This window comes from Myotis lucifugus, unplaced genomic scaffold (genome assembly GCF_000147115.1).
Source record: "Myotis lucifugus unplaced genomic scaffold, Myoluc2.0 scaffold_451, whole genome shotgun sequence".
NCBI lineage: Eukaryota > Metazoa > Chordata > Mammalia > Chiroptera > Vespertilionidae > Myotis > Myotis lucifugus.
In genome coordinates this window covers 299284-325029 of record NW_005871499.1, presented here as the reverse complement: position 1 = coordinate 325029, position 25746 = coordinate 299284, and the positions used below count along the sequence as shown (strand labels likewise).

Here is a 25746-nt window from a genome sequence, read left to right as displayed (position 1 = left end):
GATATCCATTTTTCTACAGAAAATTTTCTAATTCTAGACCGAGTCAGAGATGATCAGACATCAACATTGCAAAAGAAAAAACCTTACTAGTTCTCTTCTCAACCATAATTATTTTTCAGTGAAACGGCTACTGTATTATAATATAAATCCTCTGGACAAATTATACCCTAGAAATTCAGCTTTTCTATGTCTTTTTTTTTATTGCTTAAAGTATTTCAAAAAGTATTACATATATCTCCTTCTTCCCCCCCCCTTGACATTCCCCCGGCCTCCCCTACCCCCAGTGTCTTATGCTCATTGGTTATGCTTATATGCGTGCATACAAGTCCTTCGGTTGATCTCTTATCCCCCCTTCCCGCCCCCCAACCCTCCCAGCCTTCCCGCTGTAGTTTGACAGTCTGTTCGATGCTGCTCTGCCTCTGTATCTATTTTTGTTCATCAGTTTATAATGGTCTTTATTATCCATAAAGGAGTGAGATCATGTGGTATTTTTCTTTCATTGACTGGCTTATTTCACTTAGCATAATGCTCTCCAGTTCCATCCATGCTGTTGTAAATGGTAAGAATTCCTTCTTTTTTACAGCAGCATAGTATTCCATTGTGTATATGTACCACAGTTTTCTAATCCATTCATCTGCTGATGAGCACTTAGGCTGTTTCCAGATCTTTGCTATGGTAAATTGTGCTGCTATGAACATAGGGATGCATATATCCTTTCTGATTGGTGTTTCTGGTTTCTTGGGATATATTCCTAGAAGTGGGATCACTGGGTCAAATGGGAGTTCCATTTTTAACTTTTTTTAAAAATATATTTTATTGATTTTTTTACAGAGAGAAAGGGAGAGGGATAGAGAGTTAGAAACATCGATGAGAGAGAAACATCGATCAGCTGCCTCCTGCACGCCCCCTACTGGGGATGTGCCTGCAACCCAGGTACATGCCCTTGACCGGAATTGAACCCCGGACCCTTCAGTCCACAGGCCAACGCTCTATCCACTGAGCCATACCGGTTTAGGGCCATTTTTAACTTTTTGAGGAAACTCCATACTGTCTTCCATAGTGGCTGCACCAGTCTGCATTCCCACCAGCAGTGCACAAGTGTTCCTTTTTCTCCACATCCTCTCCAGCACTGTCATTTGTTGATTTGTTGATGATAGCCATTCTGACAGGTGTGAGATGGTACCTCATTGTTGTTTTGATTTGCATCTCTCGGATGATTAGTGACTTTGAGCATGTTTTCATATGTCTCTTGGCTTTCTGAATGTACTCTTTTGAAAAGTGTCTATTTAGGTCCTTTGCCCATTTTTTGATTGGACTGTTTATCTTCCTTTTGTTAAGTTGTATGAGTTACCTATAAATGTTGGAGATTAAACCCTTATCAGTGATAACATTGGCAAACATGTTCTCCCATGCAGTGGGCTTTCTTGTTGTTTTATTGATGGTTTCTTTTGCTGTGCAGAAGCTTTTTATTTTGATGTAGTCCCATTTGTTTATTTTCTCTTTAGTTTCCAATGCCCTAGGAGCTGTAACAGTGAAGAAATTCCTTTGGCATATGTCTGAGATTTTGTTGCCTTTGGATTCCTCTAGTATTTTTATGGTTTCCCATCTTACATTTAAGTCCTTTATCCATTTTGAGTTTATTTTTGTGTATGGTGTAAGTTGGTGGTCTAGTTTCATTTTTTTGCATGTATCTGTCCAATTTTCCCAACACCATTTATTGAAGGGACTGTCTTGACTCCATTGTATGTTCTTGCCTCCTTTGTCAAATATTAATTGAGAATATTGGTTCAGGTCAATTTCTGGATTCTCTATTCTATTCCATTGATCTATATGTCTGTTTTTGTGCCAGTACCAGGCAGTTTTGAGAACAGTGGCTTTGTAATACAGCTTGATATCTGGTATTGAGATACCACCTACTTTGTTCTTCTTTCTCAGGATCGCTGCAACTATTCGGTGTCTTTTTTTTATTTCAGATGAATTTTTGGAGAGTTCATTCTAGGTCTGTGAAATATGCTGTTGGTATTTTAATGGGAAGTGCATTGAATTTATAGATTGCTTTGGGTAGTATGGACATTTTAATGATGTTGATTCTACCAATCCATGAACATGGTATGTTCTTACAACTGTTTATGTCTTCCTCTAGCTCTTTTTTTAACGTCTTATATTTTTTTGAGTAGAGGTCTTTTACCTCTTTAGTTAGGTTTATTCCTAGGTATCTTAATTTTTTTGGTGTGATGGTAAATGAGATTGCTTTTTTAGTCTCTATTTCTGTAAGTTCACTATTGGTGTATAGAAATGCCATAGATTTCTTGGCGTTGATTTTGTATCCTGCTACATTGCCAAATTCATTTATTAAGTCTAATAGCTTTTTGATGGAGTCTTTAGGGTTTTTTATGTACAATATCATGTCACCTGCGAATAAGGACAGTTTTACTACTTCTTTTCCAATTTGGATGCCTTTTATTTCTTCTTCTTGTCTAATCGCAATGGCTAATGCTTCCAGTACTATGTCGAACAGGAGTGGTGAGAGTGGGCATCCTTGTCTTGTTCCTGTTCTTAGGGGAAATGGTGTTAGTTTCTGTCCATTGAGTATGATGTTGGCTGTGGGCCTGTCATATATGGCTTTTATTATGTTGAGGTATGATCCTTCTACTCCCACCTTGCTGAGAGTTTTTATCAAAAATGGGTGTTGGATTTTGTCAAATGCTTTTTCTGCATCAATTGATCTGACTATGTGGCTTTTTTCTCTCAATTTGTTTATGTGATGTATCACGTTTATTGATTTGCGGATATTGTACCATCCTTGCATCCCTGGGATAAATCCTACTCGGTCATGGTGTATGATCCTTCTGATGTACTGCTGGATCCGATTTGCTAAGATTTTGTTGAGGATTTTGGCATCTATGTTCATGAGGGATATTGGCCTGTAATTCTCTTTCATTGTGTTGTCTTTATCTGGTTTTGGTATGAGGGTGATGCTGGCTTCATAGAATGAGATTGGAAGTGTTCCTTCCTCTTGAATTTTTTGGAATAGTCTGAGGAGGATAGGTTTAGTTCTTCCTTGAATGTTTGGTAAAACTCCCCTGTGAAGCCGTCTGGCCCTGGGCTTTTGTTCGCTGGGAGCTTTTTGATGACTGCTTCAATTTCTTCCATAGTTATTGGCCTATTGAGATTTTTAGATTCTTCCTGATTGAGTTTTGGAATGTTGTATTTTTCTAGGAATTTGTCCATTTCCTCCAGGTTGTCTAGTTTGTTGGGAGTAGAGTTGTTCATAGTATTTTTTAACAATCATTTGTATTTCTGTGGGGTCTGTTGTTATTTCACCTCTATCATTTCTGATTTTGTTTATTTGGGTCCTCTCTCTTTGCTTCTTGGTGAGCCTGGCTAGAGGTTCATCAATCTTGTTTATCCTTTCAAAGAACCAGCTCTTGTCTTCATTGATCTTATGTATTGTTTTTTTGGTCTCTATGTCATTTATTTCTGCTCTGATCTTTATTATCTCCTTCCTTCTGCTCACTCTGGGCTTTTCTTGTTGCTCTCTTTCTAATTCTTTGAGTTGTAGAGTTAGATGATTTACAACCATTTTTTCTTGCTTTTTGAGGTAGGCCTGTAGAGCTATAAACTTCCCTCTCAGGACTGCTTTCATTGTGTTCCATAGGTTTTGGATTGTTGTGTTTTCATTGTCATTAGTTTCCAGGATGTTTTTAATTTCTTCTTTGATTTCATTGGTAACCCAATCAATATTTAATAACATGCTATTCAGCTTCCAAGTGTTTGAGTGTTTTGGATTGTTTTTATTGTAGTTTATTCCTAATATTATGCCATTGTTGTCTGAGAAGATGCTTGGTATGATTTCAATCTTCTTGAATTTGGGGAGACTTTGCTTGTGTCCCAATATGTGGTCTATTTTTGAAAATGTCCCATGTGCACTTGAGAGGAACGTATATTCCGTGTCTTTGGGGTGAAGTGTTCTGAAGATGTCCATCAAGTCCATCTGATCTAGTGAGTCATTTAGGATTGCTGTTTCTTTGCTAATTTTTTATCTAGAGGATTTATCCAGTGATGTCAGGGGTGTATTAAAATCCCCTACTATGACTGTATTGTTGTTGATCTCTCCCTTGACATCTTCCAGGAGTTTTCTTATGTATGTGGGTGCTCCTGCATTGGGTGCATATATGTTTATCAGGGTTATATCCTCTTGTTGTATCGATCCTTTTAGTATTATGAAGTGGTCTTCCTTATCTCTTGTTATGGCCTTCACTTTGGTGTCTATTTTATCTGATATAAGTATTGCTACCCCAGCTTTTTTTTATTTCCATTTGCCTGAAAGATATTTTTCCATCCCTTCACTTTTTTTCTATGTCTTTTATACTATCCCAGAAGCCAGAATTTGGATTTATGCATAAAGTGTATGGAAGTGGTTTGAAAATATGGAAGTCATCTTTGTTAGGTAAAAGTATGAAGGGATTGCTTAGAAAAAAAAAAGCAGATGGACTTTTTAGGTTCTTTCATTACATGATCATATAGATATTTTCACTAATCCTAAAGCCCTCAAGAGATATAGTAAGTACATATTAGTAATGGTGATTTTGAATAGATTGAGAATACATTGTTTCTTTGATGGCTCCAATGAGCCAAGTTTACATTACCAATTCCAGAGAAGTGGGAAGCAGTAAGGAATTTAAATAACACTAAAGCTGTACTAACCGTAATTTAACTTTTCTCTACTCAATAGTCATTTTACTTCCGGTGATCACTATTGGATTAAACAACTGTTAACAGTTATATGGTTTATAGAGATATAAGACATTTAACAGGATCTTAACTTGATTTAAATTTACCTTATGTCCATTGTAGTTTTATTTTAAGTCATCTTTAACTGTTATCTCTTTCTACGAGAAATACTTTCCTCCTATGAGCACATAGAATAAAAATGATAATTTGAATTTTCTAATTTTCTAGTTGTTCAGATTTCAGATAAAGAGACAACCTTCTGAGCACTCATAAGAGAAAATAGCTTTTTGATTAGAAGAATTCTGTGAATAATTGTTCATAGTGGTTTCATTGTTCTATGACTACTAAAGTCAGCTCAATGTTATAGTGATAAAAGCCAAAATATAAATAATCTGAAAACCACTCTTATTTCCCTGAAATGTATTTTTTTACAGTTGGATTTGAATAAATGCATCTGCTGTTATAATAGTTCATTTGAAACACAATGATGTTAAACCATAAAGATATGACTCAAGCCGAAGCCGGTTTGGCTCAGTGGATAGAGCGTCGGCCTGCGGACTGAGGGGTCCCGGGTTCGATTCCGGTCAAGGGCATGTGCCTGGGTTGCGGGCACATCCCCAGTGGGAGATGTGCAGGAGGCGGCTGATCGATGTTTCTCTCCCATCGATGTTTCTGGCTCTCTGTCTCTCTCCCTTCCTCTCTGTAAAAAATCAATAAAATATATTTTAAAAAAAAAAAAAAAAGATATGACTCAAGCCTGGCCAGCATAGCTTAGTGGTTCAGCATCGACCAGTGAACCAGGAGGTCACGGTTTGATTAGCCTGTCAGGGTACATGCCTGGGTTGCAGGCTCGATCCCCAGTATAGGGTGTGCAGAAGGCAACCAATCAATGATTCTCTGTCATCATTGATGTTTCTGTCTCTCTCTCCCTCTTCTTTCTTCTCTGAAATCAGTAAAAATATTTTTTTTAAAAAGAAATATGACTCAGGAAGTCTTCCTACTTCCTAGCCCTGCTGAGCAGCTCCTTCTAAACTCCGCTGGCTTGAAAACGCCTACACTCTAGAACTGGAGTTCTCTGTTTCGAACATTCTCTGCAGCAGTGCTTCCTCCAGGTGATTAAGAGTCTGGGTTATAAAATAGCTTTTCTGTATGCAAAGAAAACAAAAGCATTAACACAAGATCCAAGCCTTAATTAAGCTAGTAGTGTAAGCAGAGGAAAAGGTAACATGGATTAAATGGAAGATCAGAATTTAACCCCCTAAGAACAGCAGATGAACAGCACTCCCCGTTTCAAGTTAGAGCACAGGGTTTTTGCAGAGCTAAAGATCCAGTCCCCATCGAGTTTTTACTCCACCTGCTGGGCCTGGAATAAACTTGCTATTACTTCTTTGCCTGGAGTTACCTTACCCAAGTTGGCCACTGCGCTTGCTCCCTCAGTCCTTTCTGATTCCTGGTACAATATCACCTCCTCAGATCAATGTCACCCGCTCTAAAGGACTGCCATCACCTGCCTTACATCTCAGTCATGGCATTATCACCGTCACACATCATATTTTATATTTGTTGATGGTTTTATTGTCTCCCCCCTCAAAAAAGAACAGATGCACCATGAAGACAGGGGTTCGGCTGGTTTAGTGCTGTCTCCAACAGCTAGAGTATGTCTGACATCCAACAGTCAATAAATGCTTGTTAGATTCATACACAAAAAAAAGGAAAAGATTAGGTTAACAAATGAATTAATAAAAATGAGAATGACTTTTTTATAAGGCTTGCATACAAATTAAATGTCATTATATTATAGGTATGTCGTTTTTTCATCAAGGTGAGTTCTTGCTTCCTTTCCTTTATACTTCCCTAAATTTCTTCAAAAAACATATATGATTTCATATTACTTTAAAACTTATTTGTTAAAAAGAAAAAACTATAAAATATAACAATGAGGTAAAGTTAAACAATGAATCTGCCTTTATTAAGCGCATATCGCATCCCATGTACTTTGCTAAGCCACATACACCCTTCATAGCAGGGTAGGGGGGTTGGGGAAGTGACAAAGCCTCAGGTTAAAGTCAACTGATGTTATCGTGCATCTTTTCCCCCACACCCTGTTGCTTCACTAAAAGACCATCAACTTACAAGTTTCTAAAGACTTCATACTAGCACTCAGAAAACCTACCAAATGCAGAAAGAAAATACTCCAATTAACAATCTGTACTGAAAATGTGGAGTTACTATTAATCATATGATAAATTTGCTCACATTATTCCCAAGTGATCTTATCCAACCAGTTATGATTATATAATGGGCCACACACTACTTGTGGAATTTTGTTTATATTATACAATTTAATTTTAAGGGCATCCATTATTCAGAAAGCATTTATTAAGAAGGCCCTGTTCATCTGGCTCTATACCATGAGCACAGGGGATGGAAGGACAAAAGAGAAGTAGAAGAATTTACAATATGGCTAGGAAAACATAATACATGTCCAAAAAGGAGATTAAGAACAAATAAAAGGCAGATGAGACACGACTAATATAGCGTGGGCAGTACACAAAATTGCTTAGGAAATTGTCTTTAATTGGGAAAATTATCTTAGGATAAGGAAAGTGAAGAGCAGATTCACTGAGGAAATATAATTTTGACCTAGGTCTTGAATGGAGTGAAGAATTTAGATTACCGTAGTGTGACCTTCATCTAATTACTTCATCATCCAATGTTCAGAATCTTAATCCTAATAAGATATGTTCCAATTTCTTGTGAGGAAAAAATTATACAAGATGTACAAAACCATCATGAAGAATAAAAACTGCCACATAGTTGTAAAGTATTATTTCAAAATAAAAAGTGGAGAATATGTGCATGCTTTCACTACACCACTGAAAAACAAGTCTTCTCAATTTCATTATATTCTATTGTAGTGATCACCACCTTACTAATGAATGAATATATGCGGTTCCAAAACATAATCACAGCTCATAGCTTCTTACACCATGGATGACTGACACACAATATCACCTCTAAAAGGAAAAGTCCTTCAGAGGAGCGGTTTATAAAGAGTACTCAATGGATAAAGTAGATAATTTGATACCTAATTTTCTTCACTCCAAATAAACACTCACTGAATACATTGTGTTGATAACCCATTTACAGATTCCAACTGTCCAAGAGCTTAGAAATAGAACAAAGGCAAAACCTATTGAAAACATGATACTAACATACAGTAGTGTTATTACCCATCTTTTTCTGAATATCAAAGTAGACTGCTTAGCAGAAACTTTCCCATCCCACACCCTAAAGAAGTATTATTCAAAGGATGAGTTGAAAAAGAAATTCATACAAAACAGTGGTTGAGTTCTACATCTTATTTTGGATTTCATCACTGTCAAAGACTGACAAAGTCATTTCAATATTCGAAACCTCAAGATTTTAACTTGTGAAGCCGATTTTTAATTCTTAATAGTTGGTAATCCAAGTGAATTTACATGCTAAATGAGTTTTACAATTAATTTAAATTAATTAGTAATTTAAATATAGTGAAATGCACAGATCTTTAATAAATGGTTTCAGAAGTTTTGACAAATCTTTGCCCATAGAAACCACACATGTCATCAGATACTGAACATTTTCATTACTCTGGAAATCTCCTTTGTGCCCTTTCCCAGTTAATCCCCTTTACATTCCCCTCTCCATCACCAACAAAAGCTCTTAGAGGCACATATGTTGAATAATGTAAATATGATTTGAGTTCAATGATTATAGCCAAAGAGTACACTCAAATCATTGTTAGAGTACAGAAAATCATACTCAAATCATTGTTAGAGTACAGAAGGACCTCTGGTTTCTCTCTGCTCTGTTGTTGCCTCGACCAGATAAATATTTTTGTCAATGATGGGTGAAGTAGCATGATTCTCAAATGCAAAGATAATATGAAACAAGGAGGATAACTAACACAGTGAATGACTCCATCAAATCCCAAACTACAGCAACAGGATGAACACTAATAGGTTAAATACAAGATAAAATCAAAATATAAAATATCCTGCACTTAGGTTCAAATAAAATCAACTGAGTCCTAGCTGGTTTGGCTCAGTAGATAGAGCGTCGGCCTGTAGACTGAAGGGTCCCGAGTTCGATTCTGATCAAGGGCACATGCCCAGGTTGCGGGATCGATCCCCATTGGGGGGCATGCAGGTGGCAGCCAATCAATGATTCTCTCTTATCATTGATGTCTCTCTCTCTCCCTCTTCCTTCTTCTCTGAAATCCATAAAAATATCTTTTTAAATCAACTGAGTATATGATGGGGAAAATGTTATATAACAGCACAAATTAGAACTTTAGTTATGTTCAAATTCAGTAAGGATCAATACTATTCATCATTACCAGAAACACGCATTTTCAAGTAGGCTGCATTACAAAAGTAAAGTATTCAAAATGAATGAGAAAATAGCTGTCCTTGCCTCTGTGCTGGTCAAACAAGTGATCAATGCTGTATGAATCATAAGAGGACGTGTTAAAGCAACTGCAGAAGACTGCACTGAGCGGAGAAAACACGCGGGTGACATGCTGACCAATTTCACATATAGAAAGAACTGACATGTGGAAGTGATGTTAGATGTCCATGTGGCTCCGGGGAACAAAAGTAGGGCTGCTTGTTCGAAGTTAGAGGAAGGTATATTTCAGATAACCTAACAAAAGAGACCTAATAATTGGAGCTGCTGGAAATAAGAGAGACTTGCCTTTTGCAGCAATAAAACCTTGGTTGCTCAGGTGTTAGAGGAGATCCCAGAAGGACATTTGTAATGGGTGTTACATGAAGGTCTGAAATTCATTCTACAATCACTTTCTATGCGAAGGTTCTGTAAATATGTTTGGGTTCCATAGTGTGCCTTATTGTAGGTCACGGGTACTCTCTTGACCAGAAATTGAGAGAACTGGCAAACCTACCCCAGCTTATCAACTAACACCTTGAGGCATCTGATTCTGAGGCTCAACTAATATTTATAATTTGAGAAACCCATTGGAATAGAGAGGAGGTGAGGACAACGTGGTCCTCTTTAATCCTTCTCATTTTTTGTCATCCCTAGGTATTGATTTTGTCCTAGTAACTCAGTTTGGTAGTATTAGTAGCTCTTCCTGGGTGCTAGCAGTCATTCACACCACTCCTCGGTAACTCCAGAAGTTTCAGAGTCACTGTACAGCTTAAAGAATACGAATAAACTCCAGCCCTAGCTGGTTTGGCTCAGTGGATAGAGCGTCGGCCTGCGGACTGAAGGGTCCCAGGTCCGATTCCGGTCAAGGGCATGTACCTTGGTTGCGGGTGCATCCCCAGTAGGGAGTGTGCAGGAGGCAGCTGATTGATGTTTCTCTCTCATCGATGTTTCTAATTCTCTATCCCTCTCCCTTCTTCTCTGTAAAAAATCAATAAAATATATTTTTTTTAAAAAAAAGAAGGCCATCATTTAAAAAAAAAAAGAATAAACTCCACACTAAACTTCACCCACTGTGTGCTGATACGAAGGCAGGTCTGGGTGTAAAAACTTATTTTAACTTAGTTTAAGTTAAATTGAAGTCTTTAGTAAACACCTACTGTTTTATACAAAACTTTCTTGGGAAACTTGGAAAAAGTAGAAAACAGAGTCGCTGCTGACGAAGAAGTCATCTGTACAGAAAGCAGTGTGATAATAGCATAAAGAGCATAAACTGTAGAGCCGTAGGGTGTTTTTAAAAAGGGAAGAAAAAGAAAAGGAACCTGAATTCAAAATTTGGCTCAGCAAGCTGCAAGCTGTATGGTCCCAGGCAACATATTTGACCTCTCTAAGAGCCCATTTCCTGGGCAAAATAGTTACCATAGTAACCAACTTGCTGGATTGTGAAAAGGATTAAAGACAAAAATAGGCAAAAGATCTAAAGGTGTGCTCGGTGTTGAATATAAATCCTAGGCACCCTTATTTAGTAATGCTTTGCCAAATGCTTGGCCTGGCACATGGTAGAAACGCAGTCTAAAATAGACATATTTCACAGTTATTCTTCACCTGTTTTTATATATGCATTTGATTTTTTAAAGGAGCCTGGCACAGATCTTGTGTTTGAAACTCTCTGTTTCCTATGAGATCTTAATCTTGACTTACAGTTTTGCCAGCCATGGTACTTTTCTGGAAGATACGGATGACGGGTGCTGGGGTGGCCCTGCCCAGATTCCCTTTCAGGCAAGGAGGACGATCCTCTCAGTTGCTACAGGAGCCTCCTGGAGGACAGCCCTCCAGTGTCAGCCCTCTAATGGGGACTGACTAGTCTGAACACAGCTCCTCAAGCAAGCCCACAAGTCCACCCCAGGGGGGCCACAGGGGCATAAAGGCTCAGCCCCTTCGCTCCAATGGGAGACGACTCTGAAAGGACATCCCAGGTTCAAACCATCAGGAGCCTCCACTATGACTGCATCTCAACCCTATTTCTCACTTTGCCCAATCTTGTCACGTCCATTCCACTGGTGTTCATCCTAACAGCTCTCCCTAATAAATCTCCTTCTAATCTCTATCTGAGTCCGCTTCCTAGGGAACAAAACCTGCAATCAGTGTTTCTGGAGCTGCTGGGAGACAGTTGTCATGGTTGTTGTCATTTAAAAATCAGTGCAAGAATTGCAAGGCATGGTTTTGCTTTCCACGGTTTCAGCTACTCACAGACCACCATGGTCAACTACAGTCTGAAAATATTAAATGGAAAATTCCAAAAATAAACAATTCATAAATTTTAAATTGCACGTCATTCTGAGTAGTGTGATGAAATTTCCTACTATCCCTCTTAGGATGTGAATCATCCCTTTTATCTAGCGTCTTCATGCTGTAGCCTTCTTGGTTATCAGATTGACTGTCATGGCGTTACAGTGCTTGTGTTTAAGTAACTTATTTAACTTAATAATGGCCCCAAAGCACAAGAGTAGTGATGCTAGCAACTGAAATATGCTAAAAAGAAGCCATAAAGTGCTTCCTATGAGTGAAAATGTATACATATATAGGAAAAAAAATAGCATATATAGGGTTTGGTACTACCCATAGTTTTGGGCCACCCACTGTGGATCTTGGAACAAATCTCCATGAATAAGGGGGGGTTGTTGTACACAAATACACAAAGGGACAAGAGAAAGCCATCACTGTGATAGGACTGCATACTTGTTCTTGTGTCTTCTTCGAGTCTACAGCTTCCTTTACTAGAAGTACGTGAATTGCATAGAGAGAAGTGTGGGCAGAGGGAGCAGCATATGGGAAGTAGCCAGGTGTGAGGAACAAGACACATAGTGGAGATTAAAGAGTTCTATCTGAAGCAAAGGGACATCGCTGAGAGCAAAGATGAGGGAGAACAGGTAGAGGAAGGCCATCCAAAAGAGAATCTTGAGAGGCAGAATGGTGCTGGGAAAAATTAAGTCCAGAAACCAATGAAAGGGATTTCAAATGAGGAATGGTAATTGTGGTATCTTTCCCCTGCAAGTAAAACTTGCTAACACTTCCAAGCACTGTGAACTCTACTGCAAACTTAAATTCTTCACAGAGACCCGAAAAGAGTTCCGTCAGATGAAAAACTAAAAGGAAATAAGGGCCCTAGCCAGTTTGGCTCAGTGAATAGAGCATCAGCCTGTGGACCAAAGGGTCCCAGGTTCGATTCCAGTCAAGAGCACATACCTTGATTGCAGGCTTCTCCCCGGCCTGGGCCCTGGTCAGGGCCCATGCAGGAGGCAACCAATCGATGTGTTTCTCTCACATCAATGCTTCTCTCTGTCTTTCCCTCTCTCTTCCACTCTCCCTAAAAATCAATGGAAAAATATCCTCAGGTGAAGATTAACAAACAAAAAAAGGAGATAGGGGGCACTAAAGAGTCCTTAATATGAAGCTGCCTCATACCTTAGGCACGTGCCCTTTGGTTATGGTCACTGTACTAAACCTTCTTCCTGTTCTTTCTCATCCCTTCCCTCCCCTCCCCACTCACCTGGCACCCAGATAAGTCCCTCCCTGCTTGCATGCTTTTTGAGACACACTCAATATTTTAAGTGAACTAAAGCTTTTGGTTTCAAAGCATTCTAGCTGTTGTCTTTCCACAGAGCAATCCCAGCTGTTAACCAGGAGATATGCTTCATGGATATCTGTTACAAGGTGTGTTCTGCAATATGCATTAAAAAGAACAGCACTCAGTGAGTGAATGAGAATTGCATACTAATCTTGGGAGAATCACAATTTTGAACTGAAAGCAATGATAAAGATCATATGTAGACTCACCTCCTCCTAATTTGATAAAGGAAGAAACTGTTTTGTGGCAGATTTTTGCCTGCAAATATTTTCCTTTCCCGCCCATATAACAATATCAAGAAATGTTTCTGCTCCACCTCCCATCTCAATTTCCCTTCTCCTTTTTAATAGCAACTACGCTGCCAGAAAAAGCGTTTTAAGGTGGATCATGTGAAGTCCCTGACAATGCAAAACGAAAAAAAGTTGAAGCAGCGGCAGTTCTTTGCTTCGAAATGGAGAGTTAGCATGGGCTTACTTTCTTTCCCAAACCTCCTGCAGTGGTCAGCAAACTGCGGCTCGGCAAACCATGGCTCGGCAAACATGTGGCCCCTTGAGTGTGGCTCTTCCACAAAATACCGACTTCTGCGCATGGGCCACTAAGTTTCAATCGCACTGTACGTGCGCGCCTGCATATGGTATTTTGTGGAAAAGCCACACTCAAGGGGCCAAAGAGCCGCATGTGGCTCGCGAGCCGCGGTTTGCCAACCACGGTCCTAGGGCAAGGGGTGCTTTTGGACATACATATCTCCAAAGTGCCTCTCACTACCCACTATCCTTCTCTCTCCCCTGGGTTGGGCCCACAGGATTGTAAGTCACCTAGGGCAGCTCCAATCCTTTAAGGCAGGGGTGGGAACTTTTTTTTTTCTCCCAAGGGTCATTGGGATATTTATAAAACCATTCATGGGCTATACAAAATAACCAACTTAAAAATTATCCTGTTATATTTGGTCAAACATTTAATTAACTCACCCCTAATGCCTTGGCAAGGCCAGACCAAATAATTTTGCGGGCCCTGTATGGCCCTCGCGCCGAACGTTCCCCATCCCTGCTTTAAGGGCAGGAGGATAATGTCAGGCTATGGTTACCTGTGTCTTCTTCTCTAAGAACAAAGGCACTTCAGCTCCAAACCTGAAACTTCAAAGGAAAGAAAATCCTAATAGAACATGGAATTCTCCACTGATTTTTTTTCTTAGTGGTTTCCCATTTTCAATATTATTACATGTACGACAACAAAAGAAAACTGGGTGATGAACTGGGAAGAGGTCCACATTTCAGGGCTTGAGTATGTGAAGTCCCAAGAGTTTGGAGTTGTGGAAAAGCAAAATGATAGGAGACAAAAGGAACTATTTAGCTCTTGTTTCGTCTTTTGGCGGTTTTCTGATATACGGCCTTTTCACGTGTGGTGAGTTCAAGGGCAGGGAGACAATTTTGAAAAGAAATGACAATGGTGGCCCAGACACCCTAACTAGGCCTAAAAGTCACTCAGTGGTTAAGACTTTATTGCTCCATGTTGGAGGTCCAAATGTGAACAGCAGCTCATTCAAACAACAAACAGATAAGGTGAAGGCTACGGAACGAGTAACTAAATACTACAAATTAGACCCAAGCCACTTCCAGTCTGTGTCAAGTTCTACACTCTGTTCAAATGGAGATGATACTCTCGCCAGCCAGAGTTCACATGTTCTGTTGCTCATTAGAAGAACGTGTCAGAGTCACACTTGTCCTCAACCATTTAAATGACTCTCTAGTAGAACAAAATGCATATACCGACCCTGCTGTAAAAGGTGGTCTTAATTAGTAGCAGCATCTATCCTTAGACTGTGCGTGTAAAGAGAAAAATGTATAATTTTTTTAAATGGAATGTACTTTCAAAACTGTATTAAAAACACCCAGTTTATCAGCCGGTGTATACATTTGTTTTTGAACTTCTATACATGACAAAAAAGAACTCTGCTTGACATAATCCTTCAACCCAAAAGATCAATTATACTGAATGGTGCCTGTGCATTTTACTAGTAAATCACTGAGAGCAAATGATAGGTATTAGGCAAAGCAAACTGACTCAACAACATAGCCTGCTGGGAGTGAATACATTTGTTTGGAAACAATATTTCTTTCCTTAAGTGAGACATAGCCAACGAAAGGTACCGGATTGATAGTTCTGAAGATTAGAATCTCCTGTTTCACTGCAGTCCCCGCCAGGGCAGTGCCACTCCCTGTGTCTCCCTGTGAGCATGCCTGGATGATTTTCTGAATGGACCACCTCTGGGAAGCAAAAATGAAAAGCTGCTTCTAGCCTAGTAATTTCTGCTGAGCATGCCAACTAAAAGCCACCCTGATGGTGAGCAGCCACAGCGTGGGGGCCTGACTCAGACCCCAACCAGCTCCAGAATGAGGACAACTCACAGAGGTGGGCTGCGCTGTACCCAAGGACCTAGAGAAGAGAAACTTCTGTAATTGCCACTTTCCAAGCCAGCCATCCCCACGGCCTGAAACACTCATCACGGACATCTAAACCTGCAGGATTTCCCAGAAAAACAAAGGCAGGCTGCGCATGCACACTCTACTGAAGACAGGGCCGCCGAGGCCAGCAGGAATGGAACTCCGGGAAAGGTACGCCTTTTCCTCGGAGCACACCTCTTCTTCCACTCCCCTGGGTCCGACCTGCCAAACAACCACTGAACACATTTCTCTGAATGTCCAACCCCTACTGGGCTGGGGCAGAATTAATAAGAGGTAAGTGGATCAGAAGAATAAAAAAAGACCTGGTTCTACTGCACAAAAATTTCCAGACACAGTAGGAGAAAAGAAAAGTGTTATCATTGCTTGAAGGAACTGGTTGGTCTAGCAAGAATGCTTATGAAATTTATGTTTAAAATCTTGTGCTTTGCAACATGAATTCCAATTGAAAATAAGGTTTCACTAAAATAGGGAAATATAATCCAGATCATCCTATATAATAAAAGGATAATATGCAAATTGACTGCAATGGCAGAAGGACCGGAATGACGAGTCACTATGATACGCACTGACCACCAGGGGGCAGACACTCAACGCAGGAGCTGCCCCCTGGTGGTCAGTGCGTTCCCACAAGGGGAGCTCTGCTCAGCCACAAGCAGGGCAAGCAGCAGTGGTGGGAGGGCTCAAGGGCTGCCAGAGGAATGTCTGACTGATAGTTTAGGCCCAATTCCCCCTGGGAGTGAGCCTGAGCTGGCAGGTGGACATCCCCTAAGGGGTCCTGGACTGCGAGTGCATGAATTTCCGTGCACTGGGCCTCTAGTTTGAATATAAAAGAGCCAAGATGACCCCATACTGGGTACTATAATGTGGCCACATTACATGGCCCTATGAGCTGTTCTTTAAAAGAAGTTCTTTCTTTCCCAGGTACTTTCCATAATCCGGGATTTCCTCTCTGGAATCAACCTCTGTCTCACCCTGCACCACAGGAATTTTTCCCAGGCCTGACGATCCTGTCTCCACATTTGGAGATTCCAGAAATGTGTTCTCTCTTGCTTCTTTTGTTAAAAATTTATGGAGTCTAATAGACCTTTTGTTAGGAATTTATAGTCTAACAAAACTCAGTTTTAATAACACGCCTTCTAGTAGAGCTATGATATAATGCTTTAATGTTGAAGTGTCTGCTTACATATAATAAATCATTTTCTTTCTGGGCTAATTATTTAATTTACGAACTTTTCTGTTTTGGAATACTTTCAAGTTTATGGGAAGAGCTGCAAGAATTGTACAAAGAATTCCTATAATGCCCTCTGCCCAGAATTGTCAGAATCACAAATTCTGACACATTTATGTCCTCCCTCGGTCTAGCACTCTCTCTCTCTCTATGTGTGCATACTATAATATTTTTCCTACAATATGTGAAGGTTAGTTGCAGACATGGTGACCTTTTAACCTTTAATTCTTCAGCATGTATTTGCTAAAAACAAGTACATTCTCTTACATACTACTATAAAAATTCAGAAAATCTAACCGATAAATACTACAACCTAATATACAATACATATTCAAATGCCACCAATCGTGCCAATGTTTCTGTAGATAATATTTTTCCTAATCCACAATTACAGATTGTATTTAGTTGTCTTGTCTCTTTAATCTCCTCTAATCAGAAACAGTTTCTCAGCCTTTACCTTACATGACATTGACATTTTTTTAGTTCAAGCCAGTTTTTCTATTAAATGTCCCACAATTTCTACTTCTCTGATAATTCCTCATGATTAGTTGGATATTATGAATTTTTGTCAGGAACAGGAGATTGGTGATGTTGTGTGCATCACATCTAGAGGCACAGAATGTTGCTTTGTCCCCTTTTTTAAAATTTTAACCTCTGTATTTTGTTTACTTAAAGAATATATTAAAAGACTGATCCCCTACATAAGTGTTAACTTTAAAATTTATGAACCAAAATTCTAAGTTCAATAACAATTTTCTAAAATAGAATCTCAATGGGCAAATAAATGATCAAGTGGTGCAAAGGACAGAAAGACTTATTTCTTACAATTTAATTATTAGGAATGCAGTTTACTGACTAAGGAATCTCCCTGAATATGCTTGTCTATATTAGTACTTGAAAAGGAAACTTTTTACTAAACAATCTGAAATCCATGCATAACTCAATACATCTGCACTATTGGCAACTTTAAGACCAAATAATATGTCCCTGTGAGTCCATTCTTTCCTATTCTATGTAGTGTAAAAATAAAGCCACATAAACACTTTTTCAAATACACTTCAAGGCAATATTGACAAAAAGGACAGTACTTTATATTTTGTCTTGCAAGTATATATTCTCCAAAGAAATCTAGATTGGAACGTTTAACTAAAAAAGCATTGTCCTTCCAAATGTATGCAAGTTAATGATACTAAATAAGCATTTGATGTTAGAACAGCAAAAATGACTCCTTGAGAAGAAATGAAGAAAGCTTCTCTCAGGTGTGTCATCTGTGATATAATTATAATTGTTATCAAATCATGCTTAACAACAAACTATATTTTCTCACAGTTAACATCATGTACCCAATCAAAGGAATGTATAAAAGAAGTAATTTACCCTCCAGTTTGCAGATGTCAAGAGAAGTGATCTTAAAAAATAATATAACAGTGATCTTAAAACAATGATCTGTAATACTTTCAACAATAAAGATAAATTTTAAAAAAAACTATGGTCCTTCAATTCAAATAATTTCAATACAAGAACTAAAATAAAATATTTCATGTATATTTACTACTCTATTGGTGGATAAGCACATTTAGATTCCAAAAATATAGTCAAGATCCACAAACCCCCTTCCACAAATTAGGAAAATGAATTTCCTCAAATGAAAAGATGCTGCTCTACATGACATACCAGTCTCAAAAGGGAGAAACCACTTGAGTTTTGGTTTGTGCAGTACACATATGGGTATTTCTATAGGCACAACAAGAAGTTTCTTAGAAAATTATACTTACAAAAACTATCATGAATCATTTTTAATACTGGAATAAAACTATGGTGTTTCATACTTTAATAATGAAGTAAAATAGTGTGTGTCACAGTTAAGCACAAGTCACACTATATGGGAGGTAATCCATGTACAATCACTTAGCACACAGAGTGCTCAATGATTACTAGCTTGATAGATAGAAATATAGAAAGTATATTTCTATAAGCCAACAAACTATTTAAATTATCTAGCGTTACTTTTCCTTTGGCTTCCAACACAACACATTCCCCTGGTGTTCCTCTTGATGCACCAGCCACTCTGTCCCAGACTCTGGCTGGCTCCTGCTCTATCTCATGGGTCAATGTTGGAGTATCCAAGGATGCAATCCTTAGTCCACATTTCTTTCCAACCAGAAATCCCTCCCTACATGACCTTCTTCAGTCTGCTATCTTGAATGTCTTCTATGCATTGATTCTCACATTTATATTTTCTAGCCTGACATTACCCTAAATTTCATTCATATATCCAACTGTCAACATAGCACCTCCACTTAAATGCCAATAGGCATTTCGAACCTAACATGCCCAAACAGAAATCCCGATTTCCCCTCCAACCCCACTCATACACTAGTCTTTCTCATCTCACTAAGTAGTACCACATTCACCCTCTGCTACTCAAAACTTGGGCATAATCCTTCATTATCCTCTTTCCCATTCCACCTCCAAGTCCTTTCAGTAAAGACTAAAATTCCAAATGTATCCACTTCTCAGCCCTTCTACCACCACAATCCTAGTTTAACACCATCATCCAATTCCCCAACAGCCTCCAACCTATGGTCTTTCTAACACTATGCCTACATAGACCTTTTCTATTCTCCATTCTGCAGCCAAAGTTATCAGATTTTATCAATCCCTTCTCAAACCCCTCCTCCGAAGGTTACTCATCAAACTCAGAACCAAATTCAAATTCAAGATCTGTGAGGTTCTACAATCTGGGCTTCTTCAACCTCCTCTCCTACTATTCTGCCCTTCTCTCACCTTACCTCAGCCAAAATGGCCTTCCTGCTGCTCCTCACACGGATCAAGCTTACTCTGCCTCAGGACTTTCTTCCTTGCTGCATATAGGCATCTGCTCAAGCATTAGAGAAGTTGTTCAATCCACTCTAGCTAAAAATAATTGTAACCAATTTTGTTTTTCTTCATAGCATTATCTGATGTTACAGGGTATATTCATTTGTTTATCATCTGAACATCTCCCCAAAGAGAGGCAACAGGGGGTGGGGCCTGCCAATTTATTTATTAACTATCTGTCCTCTCTGTGGTTAAGGACTTGGTTTACCTTGCTCATTGTTTAGTCTCAGTGACTTGAACAGTGTCTGGCATGCAAGAGTTATTCAATACATTCTTACTGAATAAATTAATTAATGGTTCTCAGGTAGCTAAAAGATTAGAAAAGATATCCAGAGGTAAATGGAGTTCATAAGAACATATGGTAATTATAAAATATTTCAAAGAGTAAAAATGTGTTTTAGAGGGCAGGCATAGACAGAACAATGGAAAGTACATATAAGATAGCAAATTTTGCCCTGGCAGGGTGGTTCAGTTGGTTAGAGCATCCAGCATACACCAAAAAGGTAGTGGGTTCCCCATAGGGCACATACCTAGATTATGGGTTTGATCCCAAGTTGGGGCATGTACAGTAGGCAACCAATTGATGTTTCTCTCTAACATAGATATTTCTCTCTCTCCTTTTCCCTCTAAATTTAATAAAAACATATCCTCAGGTGAGGATTTTTTAAAAAAGGTAGCAAATTTTCAGAGGAAGAAAATACTTTCTTTACAGACAAACTCTGAAAGCAAACTATAACCACTGAGACAAAAATCAAGATCAACTTCTAACTTTTTAAGAATGGTTTCTTTTAAAGTAAACTTGAGATTGTAAAAGCATTTTACCCCCAAATATATATATTTCCTTTCCTTTTTGTTTCATTTGTTTTCAAAGTGCCCCTCTCTCACCCTTACTACTCTCTTTGAATATATACTATACAATAGTTTTAGTCTGCTGTGTCTAGGAGATTAGCATTCACCATGTAGAATTAAGGTTATCTTTTTATTTACAGAATTTTTTAATTGCAATTTTAAATATGAGTTCTGTTCCATCATTCTGTTTTTCTTCTTCAAGGACTCCAATTATTCACATGATGGCTCTTCTTTGTCTTCCATTTCAACCACTTTCTCTCTGATCTTTTATAGTTATTTCTTTATATCATCGACATTCTCATCATTGTTCGCCCGCCTCATTCCATGATGCTTATTAAACTTTTGTTCAAGTCTATTCTCCCTTGGATACCTTGCAATTTATTCTGTATTTCTAAAAAATAAATAAATAAAGTCTACCACTTTATTCTGTTTCTACTCTGAGTTCAATCAACTTTAATTTAATTTCTTCTTGTGTACTTTTTCCCATTTTCAAACTTCATTTCTGAATTTGAGGTTCAAGGTGTTTTTCATATCCCATTATTTGTTGAAGGCATTTAATTAAGTTTTGAGTGCCCTGTTACAATCTTCTTTTGTGTCATGGTTGCTTTTCAAAGAGGAATTTCCACCAACTGAAATGTTTGGCTTCTCTATTCTATTTTGATCTTGCAGTAGTTTCATATAAATGAAGACTGATTACATCTAGCCATTTCTTGGACAAGGTTGACAATATGAACCAGTTTACATATCTTTAGTTCAAGAGCACCCTCTCCTGTATGTGTCATGAAGTGCCGTTTCTTTAACATTTGGCTTTTTTTTGGGGGGGGGGGGGTAGAAAAATTCTATTTTGTTCAATTTCTTGTTTTATTTTATCTTGTGGTATTATATATTTCCCACCTTACTTCTTTTCCCCTCACCAACAAGACCTTAAAGGGTGCTTCTGCCTTACTTTTAATCTTGTTTATCCCTAGAAGCATTTCCCCCCCACCCCCCAACACTGCTATCTGTGTACTCTTAAATCCCTTCCTCTTTACTGAGTGTTTTTATATCGACCTTTTCCTCTTTTAGTATTTTCACACTTAGGATAGACTTTATTTTTCCGAGGGTGATTTTCACACAGTCCCCTTTTGTCCCTTCCACACAATTTTTCCAGAAACCCTGAACTATCCACAAAGATTGATAGTGAAACTCATAAGATGGCTCTACTGAAAACTGATGTTACTTTTCTACATATGGTAACTGAAGCTTATACTGTCCTCTGTCTTCTAGCTCTGCTAAAGCTGAGGGATTTATGTGGATTAATTTGTTTCTCACTGATCTGCACAGTTTTTGGTTTTGGTTTTTGGAAGATGTAAAAGGACTTGAGATTTATATGGCAGCAATTAATTACTTCAGATACCTGGATGTTCTTCATTTATAATTCCTAACCAGATATTTCTTCCTTATGTCTGAAATTAGATTTCTGGTTTTATTGTTTTAATATTGCAATGCATATTGTGATGGATACATTGTGTTGCACCCATATCCCCTCTTCAGAGCTGAGGCATCCCTTCCCCTAGCTGCTTGGAATCATGGCTGCTGACTACTCACAGCTGTCATCTAGAGTGACCCTTCCCCAAAGGGAACTGCATTACCCGTGGCTACACACCCCCTCCATGCCAAGCCACAGTCAGTAGCTGGCTGATGCAAGGATCCAAAGCTCAGCTCCCTGTGTTACTTCGTGACTGCTCCGAAGGGCCATCCTAGCTGGAGAGTTCCCTCTAGGATCTGCTGAGGTCTCAGTGGCACCTGCATTGTGTATCAGCTTCTCCGTCTGCCCAATCCCAACTTCCTCACTTCCTTAGTGGTGTCTATCCTGAATGCACTCTTCAGTTTACCTTCTGCAAACATTCTCTACGCCTCGGGGGATTTCCAGGGGATCCAACATAAAGACAATCACCATGGGGAAAAAAAAGTTTATTGAGTTATGAGCAGGCACCGTTGTAAATGCTCTGAGTATATTGTATACATTCACATCATTCTCACAAAGAAACTGTGAGGAAGGTTACTAATATGATCGTTTTCATATCTCAGATGAGAAAAGGAACTCTTGGAAAAGATGAGTATACTGCCTAAGTTAATAATGGTAAAGGCTGGAGCTGAAGCCGGGCACTCTGACTCAAAGCCCATTCTCATCCACTTCACTGCCTCCCACACTGGTTTGCATTCACTGCTTCTCTGGTATGACGCTCAGTGGGCTCGTTCTGGGCATTTTTCTATGCCCTGCTATGCAGCACAGCCAGCCTATGTCACACACCAGAATGATCATAAATATTAAGATGTTTTTGATCTTTAAACACATAATATTGTCCCTAGTGGATTGGCTATATGTTAATTGCTAAAGATGGAACTCACTCACCTTATAAATTTGTCTCTCAAAATGTTAGCATTACTACATGTTTGTAAATCCAGCCTATTATCACTGCCCTACCATAGGATTACTTTTTAATTGTTCACATATATTAGTAAGTACACGTTAACAACCACTTCTCTGCATATTTGTCCTATGTCTCACCTTCAAACAATACCAAAAAGAATATAACTTTTTCTCAAAAATTCTTACCTCCATCTTGAAATTTACTTAATCTTTCAAAATACGATGACATGGGGACCTGTACAATGTCTAGGATAGCCAGAAGTGTTCTTGTGAGCCTTAATAATTCACTGAAACTATAAAATCCAAAGTATATAAGATTCCGAGCCAAGTGGACCACCTTAATTAAAAAAAGAGGTAGGGTACAAAAGAAAAGAAAACGAAAGAAAAGGAAAGAAAAGAAAAACATTAGGAACTAAAATTAACATTGACTTTTTATTATCTAAATTAGAGCCGTTATTTCTAAACATTCTAATTCTCTAACAACTGGAAATTTACATAACTGCAAAAGCAACCACTAATTCTGATTTAAGTTTAGAATTAAATCCAAATAAGACAAGTTCATCAACTTCATCAAAGTCCCACAGTCTCTCATCATTGATGTTTCTATCTCTCTCTCCCTCTCCTTTCCTCTCTGAAATCAATAAAAATCTTTAAAAAAAAGTCCCACCAAGGAAGCAAGAAGACAAGATTTTAGATGTTTAAAGGTGGTTAAAGAAGTTTACATTAGAATTATTTACCTCTTAATTAAATATTAAATTATTTAAGTCGGTAGGCTAACACTTACTAAATGGTTACATTAATGAATCACTTTTATAAATGGTTATTATCTATGAATTTGTCCAGAATTATATGTTCCCTATGCTGCTTTGTGGCCTTCTGGATACTATATGACACACTAGGTATGAAAGCCAGCTTCCAAGACGGTCCCCATTGCATTCCCCTTCCATATTGTGTCAGGGTTAATCTGAGTGACAAACAAATGCAGCAGAAGTGATGGTATGCACTTCCAAGATTAGGTCATAGATGATTGCAACTTCCATGTTGGTCTGTCTCTCTCTCTCTCTCTCTCTCTCTCTCTCTCTCTTTCTCTCTCTCTCTCTCTCTCTCTCTCTCTCTCTCTCTCTCTTTCCCAGGGGAAGCCAGGCGCCATGCCATAAAGACATAAGCAGCCTGTGAAAAGGCTACCTAGTCAACATCCAGTAAGAGAGCTTGCCTACCAACAATCACATGGGTAAGCCTTAGAAGCCCCAGGTGACTGCCACCACAATCAATATCTTGATTATAATCTCATGAGAGACACTGAGCCAGAACCCCACAGCTAAGCACTCCCAGATTCCTCACCCATAAAAACTAAATGTTTGCTGTACTAAATGTTTGTTACTTTGAGATGCTAAGATTGAGGAGTGATTTTTTACACACCTGTAGGTAGCAAATACACCAGGTAACAAGTAACAGCATCTTCTCGATAGTTTTGTCATTATATCTACAAAATGACATTATAACTAAAGGTATTTCAATTCAGTTTAATGAGACTAAAAACACCACCTCCATGGATATGAAAAAATGTATCCAAACATATCATAATTATGCAAAACTGTCTTTGTTCATTAAATGCAACAAAGCTTACACAAATGGAACGAAACCAAAAAAATCAAGAAAAACAGTAGCTAATCATAAATAAAATATTTTGTATAATTAATGCATCAAATCTATTTTTTAATGAACGGCAGAGAGAATCATACCTTCATGAAATAAACTACCTCATTATCAAAACATCCTAAATGGGGAAAAATCTTTATGTTCAATGTATCTAATTTTTTTACAGGAGAAATTGAATAACTTCATGAATGAATGGTTTCTCAGAATACCTCAAATGTCAGTTTGTTTTTTTCTTTATCTCCAAAAGGGAAGGGCTGATTTACAACTTCTTTCAAGTATTCCTCAACAAATTCCATTGTCAGTGCAAATTTCCTCTTCATATCATTTCTGGAACAGTCAGTTATAGAATCATATCTGCAAAGATAAAATATAAAGCAAGTTAACTGGATTGCAATCATTAAAATAAGAAGATATACATAATTTAACTCCCTGGCTTCTTAAGCTTGGATTGTAATAATCAACCTTCCTAGATGTTGTGTCCTAAGCTGCACAATGGGGCTATTGTGAAATGAGATAACACAGGTAAAACACCTACCTCGGAGTAAGCCATAACATTAAGTACTCAACCAATTGCTATGCCTATTGGCAATATGATTTCTGTTTATATTTCCAGAAGGATGTTTCTATTATCAAGGGTTGTCACTTTACTTTCTAAAAAAGAGTATCTTGTTTGCATTTGGAAGATAATACCCTGAGTTTGAACACAGAAATGCCTTTCTCTGTATTTTATCTCCAAATTGATGTCATTTTACTTTTATTTTCATCTACTGAATATAAAGTCTTCGAGAAATTTTTCCACACATACTCATGAATCGTGATCTTGGTGGGGATTTCCGTCCAGAGCCTGGCATAGCGCACAGGCACCACGGACTCCTGGGGGTCCCGGTCGACGTGCATGTGGAGCATGAGGCGACAGAAAGATGCTCGGAGGTCAAACGGCAGGCTCTCATCCGACATGCACCGCAGGATCAAATCCACCGAGAGCTGTGTCGAAATCTGGTTGATGGCCAGATATTGGCGATCCAAGCACATCCTTGCAAAGAGGTTTAGCTGGTACCTTAAAAATTTAAACAGATTATATCATTTGTCTTGATAAAGTTCTTAAACATCACAGGATCAGTCAGTATCTACTTTTATGACACCAATATTTCCAAGAGTATGTGATTCTGGAGTCAAACTTTGTTGGTAGTAGGTTAAGTAATCCAATAACAACATATATGTGAAATTGTCTCTATGCCTGTTCAGTTGCCATTTCTCTTACTTGGTCCAGCAACATGCGTCTGGTGGAGACAGTCACTGGAGTCTCTGTTCTAGGTTTCCTAGGATCACAGATACACCCTGATGACCACGATTACAGCTCACATGAAACTCAGCTCTGGACTCTTGTATCTACACTCTAAGCTTAGATCCACTCAGTTCCTAAACCAAATGTGTACCACCCAAATGGCATCAGGACACTTAGATT

The 25746-nt window shown here is 38.5% G+C and overlaps 1 protein-coding gene across 5 annotated transcripts in view; it reads right to left on the bottom strand.

The window, feature by feature from the left end:
• The window catches only part of ITPR2 (inositol 1,4,5-trisphosphate receptor type 2), a 417029-nt gene that overhangs the window by 261055 nt on the left and 130228 nt on the right, over positions 1 to 25746 (bottom strand). For all 5 annotated transcript variants that reach the window (XM_023744345.1, XM_023744344.1, XM_023744346.1 and 2 more), the window contains 3 exons: positions 25087 to 25338; positions 24491 to 24635; positions 22809 to 22959 (listed from right to left, as the gene is read on the bottom strand). In XM_023744345.1, the coding sequence (XP_023600113.1) occupies positions 22809 to 22959; positions 24491 to 24635; positions 25087 to 25338 (548 nt within the window). The remainder of the gene's footprint in view (positions 1 to 22808; positions 22960 to 24490; positions 24636 to 25086; positions 25339 to 25746) is intronic.